This window comes from Geotrypetes seraphini, chromosome 1 (assembly GCF_902459505.1).
Source record: "Geotrypetes seraphini chromosome 1, aGeoSer1.1, whole genome shotgun sequence".
NCBI classification, from domain to species: domain Eukaryota; kingdom Metazoa; phylum Chordata; class Amphibia; order Gymnophiona; family Dermophiidae; genus Geotrypetes; species Geotrypetes seraphini.
Window position 1 is genome coordinate 151,687,366 of NC_047084.1, and position 12,895 is coordinate 151,700,260.

General features: G+C 45.1%; 1 protein-coding gene across 6 annotated transcripts in view; it reads left to right on the forward strand.

The window, feature by feature from the left end:
* The window catches only part of HHIP (hedgehog interacting protein), a 385,274-nt gene that overhangs the window by 24,210 nt on the left and 348,169 nt on the right, over nucleotides 1-12,895 (forward strand). For all 6 annotated transcript variants that reach the window (XR_004539039.1, XR_004539033.1, XM_033940011.1 and 3 more), the window contains exon 2: nucleotides 11,187-11,382. Coding sequence is in view for 4 of the 6 variants with exons in the window: in XM_033940011.1 (XP_033795902.1) it covers nucleotides 11,187-11,382 (196 nt within the window). In the remaining 2 variants the exon portion in view is untranslated. The remainder of the gene's footprint in view (nucleotides 1-11,186; nucleotides 11,383-12,895) is intronic.

The window sequence follows — 12,895 nt, forward strand, 5'->3', positions numbered from 1 at the left end:
TCTGCTTGGAGGGGGCAGAAAAAAATAGTTAATGTCTTATTAAAGAAATTACAATTTTGCATGAGGTTAAACTCTTTATAGTTTATAAAACTTTCCTTTAACAGTTTTACCTTATGCAAAATTGTCATTATCCCAGGACAAGCAGGCAGCATATTCCCACACATGGGTGACGTCACCGACGGAGCCCCGCAGCGGACAGCCTCGAAAGCATCTTGCTTGAAGATCTCGAGCTTTCGATTGCTGCATCGCGCATGCGCGCGTGCCTTCCCGCCCAAACTAGGGGGCGCATCTCCTGAGAGGATCCTCAGTTCAACGTTTTCCGCGGAGCCGAGAAGACTTGTCGACTTGGTTCCCGTAGCGTTGTGCCTTCTCTTCACCGCGGCTGAGTACTCTTTATTGTTTTCGGTCGCTGTGTTTGTAATTCTAATTCTATTTCTAATTCTATTTTATTTCTAAAAAAAAAAAAAAAAAAAAGAGACATCTTTTTGTTTTTCTTTAGCGTCGGGTTGGAAGATTGAGGCCTAGGCCTCTCTTCTCCGTTCTCGACACGGACTTTGTCCTATCTATGTCCCGGCCTGTTACCGGGTTTAAAAGGTGTTATCAGTGCGGTAGAACTATTTCCATCACTGATCCACATAGTCGGTGTATGATCTGTCTCGGGTCGACTCATCGCCCCGAAGATTGTATTCGCTGCCTCACTCTTCAACCTCGTGCTTTTAAACGCCGCTGCGACAGATTTTTGGAGCTTTTTCCTCGTATGGAGCCTGAAAAAGCTGTGGCCTCGGTCGAGGCATCTGTAAAATCCTCGACTCCGGGTCCAACCTCGAGTACTAAAACCTCGACCTCGCCTCCTCGACAGGCCTCGGCCTCGAAGACCTCCGGGTCCTCGGCCTCGAAGGCCTCGACGATGTCCTCGAAGCCTGGATTGGGGGGTAAGTCTCCTGCTTCCTTTTCAGGTACCATCTCTAAGAAGCCGACAGAGTCTACCTCCATTCAGCCTGGGGCCCCAGGTTTGACTCCGTCTTCCAGACCTTCAAAACGTGCTTCCAAGTCCAGGGAATACTCTCGATCGAGGTCGCCCTCCTTGGAACGCACGAGACCTCCTGTGACTCCGAGTCCTTTGGTCTCCGTCCCCATGTTTGAGGATATGCTGAAGTCAATTCTGACTACGCAAATTTCCTCAATAGTGGCTCAGTTGGTACCGGCCTCGACTCTGTCTGCGCAACTCCAGCCTGAGCATAAATCGGCACCCTCTCGGCGATCTCCTCGTCGCAGGTCTCGATCCAGGGTTTCCTCGTCGGACTCCTCGTCTGAACATGGAGCTAAACAAGCATTACCTCGATCCAAGCACAGGTCTCGATCTTCGAAGCTTACCTCTACAAAGAGCTCGAAGCATTCTGATATTACTTCTAAAGCTCATACTACCATTGCCTCTTCAATATCATCGAGGCATTCGAGGTCGAGGACACCACCTTCGAGGCATTTGTCTCGAGAAAAATCTCCTCTTACTAAGCCTCGTACTCCGCGCACTTCTCCGACTCGGAGCCTTAAGCGGAAACATTCAGCCACTCCTCCTCTGACAGGCAGTGGAACATCTTCCATCACTTTACATCTTGAATCTGAGCCTCTATCTCAGTATTCACGCGAGGCTTCTCCATCTTTTTCAGTGACACATCGTTCTCGTTCTCTTTCTCCTGAGGAAGCCTCGACCTCGAAGTCTGCTTCTTTTGCTAAATTTGTCTTCGACATGGGGCAGGCTCTTAATATTGATTTACATTCCGATTCAAAATACACGCCTGAATACCTGGCGGATATGGAACTTTCTCATCCTCCTAAGGAGACTTTACGTCTACCCATGACACCGGTGCTGAAGCAGACGTTTCTACGTAACATGGAGACTCCTTATTCTGTGACAGCTATTCCATCGAAGCTGGAGTCTAGGTATCGTACTGTTCCATGTAAAGGGTTTGAGAAATCTCAACTTTCTCATCAATCCCTAGTGGTGGAATCTTCCCTGAAGAAGGCTCACCCATCTAAGGTGTCTGCAACAGTTCCACCAGGACGCGAAGGGCGAACTATGGACAAGTTTGGGCGCAGACTTTATCAAAATTCTATGATGACAAATAGAATTTTGAATTATAACTATGTCTTTACTTCATATTTTAATCATTTTTTGAAGCAGTTGTCATCATTTTGCCCAGACTGGCCCAAAGAACGCCTTTCTGAATATAAAAACATTATTCAATCTCTGTCTCAGTTACGTCTATTCATGTTGCAGGCATCTTACGATGCTTTTGAGCTATCCTCCAGAGTCTCGGCATTTGCAGTGGCTATGAGACGTCTTGCATGGCTCAGGATTGTAGATATGGATCCCAATTTACAAGATCGTTTAGCAAACCTGCCGTGTCAAGGTTCTGAGCTCTTTGATGACTCTATTGAAGCAGCTACTAAAAGGCTTTCTGAGCATGAGCGTTCCTTCGCCTCTCTGCTTCGTCCGAAACCAAAACCTTCTGTGACTAGAGCTTACAGACCTCCAGCTCGTCGTTACCCCATGAAGTCCACACCGGCTTTTTCTAGGCCTCCACCTAGGCGGCCACAACAACAACGTCCTCAAAAGCCTCAGACACCTGCTCCAACCAAAACAGCTCCGTCTTTTTGACGGTCCAGTGATGAGCATTCCAACCTCTTTGCATCCAAATTCCTCCCTACCCATCGGAGGTCGCCTTTCCCTTTTTTCATCTGTCTGGGAAACCATTACATCGGACCTTTGGGTCCTTACGATCATCCGAGAGGGATACTCTCTGCGCCTGCTTCAGGTGCCTCCAGATCACCCTCCAAGAGAGTGTCTTTCCAGTTCCTCGCAACTTCCTCTTCTTCTTCGGGAGGCTCGAGCTCTTCTTCACCTTCGAGCAGTGGAGGAAATTCCTCCTCCCGAACACAACCAGGGGTTTTATTCCAGATATTTCCTGGTTCCAAAGAAGACGGGGGATTTGCGACCCATTCTGGATCTACGAGCTCTCAACAAATTTCTAGTCAAAGAAAAATTTTGCATGCTTTCTCTCCCGATCCTGTACTCCCTCATGGATCAAGGGGATTGGATGTGCTCACTGGATCTCAAAGAGGCTTATACTCACATTCCTATTCATCCAAATTTTCGCAAATATCTCAGGTTCAAGGTGGGGAACCTTCACCTTCAATACAAGGTTCTTCCATTTGGCTTAGCAACCTCCCCTCGGGTCTTCACCAAGTGTCTGGTTGTGGTAGCCGCGGCTCTTCGAGCCCAGGGATTGCAAGTTTTTCCTTACCTCGACGATTGGCTTATAAAAGCCCCTTCTCTTTCAGGGGTTACGCAAGCGACCCTTCAGACTATTTCTTTTCTTCAAAGTCTGGGGTTTCATATCAACTTCCCAAAATCTCAGTTAGTTCCAACTCGATCGATTCAATTTATTGGGGCGGTGTTGGATTCCGTCCGCATGAGAGCTTTTCTTCCTCTCAACCGACAGAATACTCTCTTAAACCTTTGTCATCATGTAACTTCCCTATCAACTATCAGAGCGCGTCAAATGATGGTCCTTCTCGGTCACATGGCATCTACAGTACATGTGACTCCTTTAGCAAGACTACATCTTCGCATCCCTCAGTGGACTCTGGCATCCCAATGGCAACAAGCTCTAGATCCACCTTCTCGCCATATAACGGTGACGCCTTCTTTAAAGAAGTCTCTCCGCTGGTGGATGCTCTCTTCAAATCTTTCCAGAGGTTTGCTGTTTCACCATCTTCCTCATCAGAAAGTTCTCACAACAGATTCGTCCGAGTACGCATGGGGAGCCCACGTAGATGGTCTCCGTACGCAAGGATTATGGACGGCCACAGATCGTCGATGTCATATCAATCTGTTGGAACTCAGAGCGATATTTCTGGCTCTCAAAGCTTTCCTTCACATCCTTCACGACCAAGTAGTCCTTGTTCGGACGGACAATCAAGTAGCAATGTATTATGTCAACAAACAGGGGGGAACGGGTTCCCATCCTCTGTGTCAGGAAGCTCTGAAGTTGTGGCATTGGGCGATTTCACACAACATCTTTCTTCGAGCCGTTTATATTCAGGGTATTCAGAATTGCCTTGCAGACAAATTGAGTCGTCTGCTTCAACCTCACGAATGGACGATCAACTCCCCCACACTTCGTCAAGTATTCAACCGATGGGGGACTCCTCGGGTGGATCTTTTTGCGTCACCCAACAACTTCAAACTTCCTCTGTTTTGTTCCCGCATCTTCTCCCCTCTTCGTCTCGAGGCGGATGCTTTTCTACTAGACTGGAGGAATCAGTTCCTTTACGCCTTTCCTCCTTTTCCTCTGATTCTCAAAACTCTTGTCAAGTTGAAGTCGGATCATGCCACAATGATTCTCATAGCTCCTCGGTGGCCCCGACAACATTGGTTCTCTCTTCTTCTGCAACTCAGCATCAAGGAACCTCTTCTTCTGCCAGTTTTTCCTTCTCTGCTCACTCAGAGTCAGGGATCCTTACTTCATCCAAACCTGCAGTCTCTTCATTTGACAGCATGGTTCCTTTCTACCTGATGGATTCTGCTGATTTTTCTCAGTCTGTTCAGGATGTTTTTCTGGCTTCCAGAAAACCGTCCACTCGTCAATGTTATAGTCAAAAGTGGACCAGATTTTCTTCTTGGTGTTCCACTCATAATCTTCAGCCAACTTCTTCTTCTTTGGCTTCTGTTTTGGATTATTTACTTCATCTATCCCAGTCGGGTCTCCAATCCACATCTATTAGAGTTCATCTTAGTGCAATTGCTGCTTTTCATCAGCCTTTAGAGGGGAAATCACTTTCGGCACACCCTCTAGTTTCTCGTTTTATGAAAGGTCTTTTTAATCTCCATCCACCGATCAAACCTCCTCCTGTGGTATGGGATCTTAATGTGGTCTTGGCTCAACTGATGAAACCTCCTTTTGAACCTATTGACTTGGCTCATTTTCGATATCTTACTTGGAAAACTGTTTTCTTGATTGCTCTCACTTCAGCTCGTCGAGTTAGTGAGTTACAAGCTTTGGTTTCGGATCCACCTTTTACTGTTTTTCACCATGACAAGGTGGTACTCCGTACACATCCCAAATTCTTACCTAAGGTAGTGTCTGATTTTCATATCAATCAATCTATTGTTCTACCCGTATTTTTTCCTAAGCCACATTCTCACCCTGGTGAGGCGGCTTTGCATACTTTGGATTGTAAACGTACGTTGGCTTTCTATCTTCAACGTACTCAACCTCACAGAAGTTCTCCTCAACTTTTTATTTCTTTTGATCCAAATAGATTGGGTCATCCCGTTTCGAAGCGTACTATCTCCAACTGGTTGGCTGCGTGTATTTCTTTCTGTTATGCTCAGGCTGGTCTTCCTCTACAGAGTCGAGTAACGGGCCATAAAGTCAGGGCTATGGCGGCTTCTGTTGCTTTCCTCAGATCAACTCCTATTGAGGAAATTTGTAAAGCTGCCACTTGGTCCTCGGTTCACACTTTTACTTCTCATTATTGTCTGGATACTTTATCCAGGAGGGATGGCCATTTTGGCCAATCTGTTTTACAGAATCTTTTTTCTTAAATTGCCAACTTCCCTCCTCCCTTTTGATTTAGCTTGGAGGTCACCCATGTGTGGGAATATGCTGCCTGCTTGTCCTGGGATAAAGCACAGTTACTTACCGTAACAGGTGTTATCCAGGGACAGCAGGCAGATATTCCCACAACCCTCCCACCTCCCCTGGTTGGCTTCTTAGCTTGGTATCTGAACTGAGGATCCTCTCAGGAGATGCGCCCCCTAGTTTGGGCGGGAAGGCACGCGCGCATGCGCGATGCAGCAATCGAAAGCTCGAGATCTTCAAGCAAGATGCTTTCGAGGCTGTCCGCTGCGGGGCTCCGTCGGTGACGTCACCCATGTGTGGGAATATCTGCCTGCTGTCCCTGGATAACACCTGTTACGGTAAGTAACTGTGCTTTTCTTTAATAAGACATTAACTATTTTTTCTGCGGCCCTCCAAGTTCTCTATTTTTTCTGCAGCACTCACATTTAAAGTTTAATATCTTTTCTTTCTCAAAACTGGCACATTTCAATTACTAAATTGAAAATAAAATCATTTTCCTACCTTTGTTTGGTAATTTCATCAGTCTCTGGTTGCACTTTATTCTTCTGACTGTGCATCCAATATTTCTTCCCTTCTTTTAGCCTCCTGTATGCTTCCTCTCCTCCAGACCTCATTCCCTCCCCCAACTTTTTCTTTCTTTCTCTATGTCTGTCTTTCTCTGATTCCGTGACCCATTTTTTTTGCTTTGTTTCTGGCTCCCTGCCCCCCCCCCTTCTTTCTTTCTTCCTTCCTGCCCTCCCCCATGCCACCGCCGCCGGGGAATAGGCTGCTGCTGCTGCCGCCATCGGGAACAGGCTGAGATCTCCACGCTTCTCTTCTCCACGGGGCTGACCAACTCTCGCCACCCGACATCAATTCTAACGTCGGAAAGGACGTTCCGGGCAGCCAGGCAGCAATTAGCTAGCCAGAACGTCCTCTCGACGTCAGAATTGAGGTCGGGCGGCGAGAGAAGCAGGGAGATCAAAGAGCATGGTGCCGGCCTGTTCCCCAATGGCAGCGGTGAGAAGGGAAGGGAAACAGGTTGGGCACCACTGTTCTAGACGAGCCGCACTCTAGGGATAACAGTGGAGGGTGGCCAGCTTTGTGGACCGCCCCCCCCTTCGTACGCCACTGGAGCAGCAGTGTGTCTGGCCGGCTCATTCCATTCAAAGCCGTGGGTGGCGGCTCCTTGCGAGATCCGCGCCTGCGTCTGAAGCCTCTCTGATGTTGTGATGTCAGAGAGGCTTCCGATGTAGGAGTGGATAGCGCAAGGAGCCGCCAACCTGCGGCTTTGAATGGAACGAACCGGCCAGACACGCTGCTGCTCCAAAAGGGCCACAAATAAAACTTGGAGAGCCACATGTGGCCCGCGGGCTGCGTGTTTGAGACTGCTGATATAATGGTAGCCACAAAATTAAAAAACACAAAGCACACTATGCAGATAAAATGTTAATTATCATTTATATTCATTTTTTTTTTCAAATAGGTCAAGGCAGATGACTTTAAAATATGCAATGTCATCTCAGGAACATCTCTTTTGAGCAGGGGCTGTTTTTTTCTTCTTTGTGACTCTGTACAGCATTCCGTACATCTGGTAGCACTATGGATGCTTATTAAACTACAAACTGGTACATCTGATCTTCTGTTCCCCACAATCTTTTTGTTGTTTTGCAGCCAGTTTGTTCAACCTCCAGCAGATGATGGTTGTGCAACCTACAGTAGGCCCTGGTGGAGAAGGCCCCAGGATACTTATCTTCTTATTGTAAACCGCCTCGAACGATTATGGCTATTATTATTATTATTATTATTACTTGGGTTCTTTCTTTTGAATTATTCTTCTTTGTTTGTGGATACATATATATATATTTTTTTAAAAGTCTTTTCTCTCTCCTGTTGACTCTGACTGCTTCTTGTCAGGACTCTTGAAATATTGGGGTTTTAATAATAATAATAATAATAACTTTATTTTTGTATACCGCAATACCACAAATCAGTTCAGAGCAGTTTACAAGAGAAGAGACTGTACATATGCAGCGAAAATTCAGAGAGTTAGTTATCAGGTATATAGTATAACCAGTAGCAATTACAAAATGATCCAATAACAGTTACAAGGGAGTGCAGAAAGGGAAAAGGAAAAACCGGGGGAGATGAGGTAAAAAGGTGAGAAGGGAGAGGAAGGGAAGGAAGGGAGGCGGGGTCGAGATTAGTAGTTTAGTTGGGTTTTGGTCCTTTAGAGCCACATTTACCTCTGGGGTTCTTTACCCGGACAGTTGGGCCTCCCTTTCCTAATGCTAGGAGGACTGTTGTGCTTTGGCTTTGAGGTTTTCGCTCTGGAATCTTGAGTGCCTGTTTTGAACAGCCTGAACCAAAAAACATCCAGAGGAGCATGCAAGAAGTCTGTGAGAGATCTCAGGCTTCTGCTCTGACACTGGTAGATGAGTGGGAGTTTTAGTGCTGAGGTTTGCCACCTGTCTGGCAGGCAGCCTCTGTTTGAGTGCTGATCGTTCCCATTGATGACGAGCCTGAGGGTAGAAAGGTGTGGAGGCTCCTAGGGAACAATGCAGGTTGGGGGGGGGGGGGGCTAAATCTTCAGGTCTGGCCACATTGAAGGGGGTGAGTGAAAAGATTCCCAATGAGCCACATTTTGCAGCTGGAAATGAAAGCACTAGTTCAGAAGTGGTTCTGGTTATAGCAGGAACCACTGTCATTACTGAGGCAGCTTGCAACACCAATCAGCTGCCACATTGAGGACCCCTGGCCTGGCCTGGCCAGTCTATTTTTTTTGTGTGACAAAAATATGCCTGGGGAAGTTGGTTTTCCTTCTGAGAGTATTTGGGCTATGTTCAAGGCTGGGTAGGTAGGGGGCTGTCCAGGGGTGAATTTGGTTCTGAGCCCAGGATTGTCTGAGGGAGATTACAGTGGGCCAGCAGATGACAAGGTCTTTCCCCTCCAGTACCCAGTGGACGAAGGGGAGGTATCTGAGCTGATTAGACACTGTGGAAATCTGAGTAATTTTGAGAGCGACTCTTCTGAGGAGAAAAGATCAAATGCCTTCTACCGAGAGGAGATGACGATCAAAATCCTTTCACATGAATCAGGACATCAGGGACATGGTATGTGCAGAATGAAATTTTCCAGATAACTGTATAAGGTAGCCTGGGCAATGGACAAGCTGTGCCCTATTCTTCTGGAGGACAGGGAATCATTAAAATTCTCCATAGTAGATGAACCGGTGACAGCTGTCGCTAAGAAGAAAAAGGATCTGCAAGACTGCTAAATAGAGAGCCTCCAGAAATGCAGTTTTGATCTCTCAGCTCTAGCATTGTAGGTGTCTGTTTACAGTGGCTTGGCGGCTAGAGCTTGTTTCTCTGGGCTGAAAAAGTTCTAGATTGCCCTTCAGTGGACCACCTTTCAGGACAGAAAGGTGATGACACACTGTGTAACTTATTGGGAGCCTCAGTGAAGAACATTGCCCTGGTGTAGCTTCACACAGAATCTTATGGCTTCACAGTTGGGCAGCAGATGTTGCTTCAAAGTCTTTGTATGCTACCCTTCCTGGGATCCATGTTTCAGGAAGAGTTGGATAAATTATTGAAGTTTTGGGGGAATGCTAAGGTACTATTGGAAACATAGGAGGGACCTACCTAGACACTACCAGGCCTACCCACTGCACTCATACAAAGACCTGCTCATTCACTTAACACACAAACAACAAGAAAAAAAGTGGAGAAAAAGCCTCAGTTCATCTTCATATGGCAAAAAACTCCAATTATAAACAACCATTAAGCAAAGTCCAAAATGTATCAGTTCACTCAGCAGTGAGAAACACTATAGTAGCCCTCGAAGGAACCACCTCAAAAAAAAATCTAGCACGCCAAATAACAAAACTTCAAAAAAAATGTGAGTAAAGCAAGCAGCACATATATGAGTCTCAAACAGGGGCAACACTACATCTGCGACTTATGCTAGAGTCTGGCGGGTTTTTGATACTTGGTATGGATCTCAGGGTATTTCACCCTTCCAGGCTTCTCTTTCTCACATTCTTTCTTTTTTGCAGGATGGAGTGGCCAAGGGATTGGCATATAATTCTCTTAAAGTTCAGATGCTGGCCATTGCTTGTTATAGGGGCAGGGTGTCTCACTTTCCCTTGCTTCTCAGTCTTATGTAGGTCGTTTCCTGAAAGGAGGGCAATATATTTGTCCACCTGTTAAGAGACCCTGTCCGGAGTGGAGTCTTAAGTTGGTTCTTGGGGGGTTACAGAAGGCCCTGTTTGAGCCTTTGTCTAATGTGACTCTAAATGATGTGACATTTAAAACAGTGTTTCTAGTGGCCATGGCTTTGGCCCAGCGGGTTTCTGAGTTGCAGGTATTGTCCTGTAGGAATCCTTTTTTGCAAATTACGGATTCTGGAGTGTTGGTTCAAACAGTTCTGTTTTCTCTAAGGTGGTATAATCCTTTCATGTCAACCAGTCTGTTTCTTCCTGCGTTCCAGGAGGAGGACTGGGGGCACGTTTTCCTTCCCTACGTTTGCTCGATATCTGTAGGATGCTTCTCCACTTTTTTTGTCTTTCCTCATATGAGAGGAATTCCATCCCTTTTATCATCTTGGTCACTCTTCTTTGAACCTTTTCTAGTGCCTATATCTTTCTTGAGATAAGGAAACCAGAATTGAACGCAATACTCTAGTTGAGGTCACGCCAAGGAGTGATACAGAGGCATTATAGCATTCTTAGTCTTGTTAACCATCCCTTTTTAAATAATTCCTAGCATCTTGTTTGCTTTTTTGGCCGCCGCTGCACATTGGGCGGAAGGTTTCATCATATTGTCTACAATTTACACGAATTTATTCAGGTACTCAAGCATTTTTTCCCTGTGTATCTTGGTGGGGGCAATGGGGGGGATTAAGTGACTTGCCCAGAGTCACAAGGAGCAGCGTAGGATTGAACCCACAACCTCAGGGTGCTGAGGTTGTAGCTTTAACCACTGTACCACACTTTCTCAGATTTATTTTGGGAGGAGCAGTCTTGGGCTATTTGTGATTGATAAGTTTAATTACCAAAACCTCAGAGAAGGGATTCAGATGCCTGAAATATAATTGAGGGGGGCACAAGGCAGAAGGTTTACCTAAGGTGCCTAATAACAATACACTGACTCTAATGTCTCCATTCTTCTTTGTCTGTTAAAATTGCAGTTAAAATTGCTGGGTTAGATATTCAACCAGGGTGGTCAATGTTTTTGTGGCTGCTACCAGCTTTATCCCCAGATATTCAGGCATTGAATATTTGGGTATAAATGGTAGTTAGAACATATATGGTTAAGTACAATTTTGAGCTTTGAGTATCAACCCGTTAGTCCACAGTGAAGCCTTGTTTTGCATATGAAATGTTCATCACTGCTGCTACTACTATATGACGTAGCATTTTTACTTTAAGCATGATCCACAAATATGTGAAACATGTGAATGATCAATCGTGGAGCTTAAGTTATTATGACTTTCTTGAATCTTTGTATGTGTGAGTGAAACAGTAATTCAGGCTGTGTGTTTGTCTCTGACTTGCAGGTATTTTCTATTGCCAACGACACTGAATGCATGAAACTGCTGGAAGAAATCAAGTGTGCCTACTGTTCCCCACATGCTCAGAGCCTCTTCCATTCTCCTGGGAGAGGGGAAGCACCTGAAAGAGAGCTAGTCCTGCCCTCACTCTGCAAAGACTATTGCAAAACTTTATATTATGCTTGCAGAGGACACATACCAGGTAAAGAATGCAAGGATTCAAAGTTATCTATTCGACTGTATTTTAATGACTCATGCCTTTTCAACAGCAGGCTCCAGGTGAGTGATAGTAGGTATTTCCTACTCGTCATAAAGTGTACATGGACATATGCAATATATATACTTTGGAAGAAAGACAGGAGATGGGAGATGTGATAGGGTTACCAAATTTATGATCGTAAAATCCAGACCCATGGCCCTGCCCCCAGGCCTACCCAGTTCCACCCAGCCCCATCCTATTTTAACCAGGTCACACTCCGTTCTGCCTCAGAGCCCCCTCCCAACCTCTTTTTGTGCTTGGAGTTTCATCAGGAGGGCATCTGCGCAAGTGCAGATGTGATGCAATGATGTCACATGCATGCATGTGATGTCACCATGTTGCATCTGCTCACGTGCAGATGCCCTCCTGAAACAGTCCCAAGCTGGAAGCTTTTGAAAACCCAGATAAAGGTTTTGAAAAGCCAACAGGACGCCCGGACAGTCCTCTAAAAAGAGGACATGTCTGGGTAAATCCTAATGATAGATGCGTTTAAATACCTCTGTGGCATAAATGCACAGAAGGCTAGTTTCTCTCAGTTGAAAGGAAGCTCTGGAATGAGGGGGCATAGGATGAAGGTGAAATGGAACAACCTCAGAAGTAACCTGAGGAAATTCTTCATCATAGAAAGGGTGGTAAATTAATAGAAAGGCCTCCTGGTGGAAGTGATTGAGCAGAAAACTGTATCTGAATTAAAGAAAGCTTGGGATAAGTATATAGGATTTCTAAGGAAGAGGAAGGGAGAGTAGTTGTCATGGATAGGCAGACTAGATAGGCCATATGGTCCTTATCTGTTTTCATTTTTCTATGTTTACTTGTCTCAGAGGGCTTACAATCTAGTTTTGTAGCAGAGACAATAAAGGATGAAATGACTTGCCCAAGGTAAGAAGGGGTATCAGTAGCAAAAACAGAATTGAGCCTTGGGTCTGCGCCTATTACTAGGCTCTAAATACTAGGTTGCTCCTCCTCTCCACTGTTTGTCACAGCTGCATAGATCAGTGGTGCTCAATTTGGTCTTTGGTCCCTCCTCCCTCCAAGCTGGTCAGTTTTCAAGCTATCTCTAACAAATAAGCATACCATATAATTAGAAGAAGATGACTACTATATTTAATCACAAACCAAGGTTATTTTTATTCAATCTACCTCAATTTTTACCATAAATATAAATACCACCCACTATCATAAACATACAGCTTTACTCTTCAATGATGCAATAATATTTATGGTAAAAACTGAGGTAGATTGAATAAAAATAACTAATTGTATGGGATGTGTTAAAACAGTGAATAGGGGAAGATTTTCTTTATATAACGTCCGCCATTTGTATTGATTAACAAATATGCATGAAATACATTTGCATATACTGAGGGTAATTTTATAGTGATTTATATCTAGGTTTATATTCGACTATATACGGTATTTGCAAAATAAGTGCAATTTTATGAATATCTTGCACCCA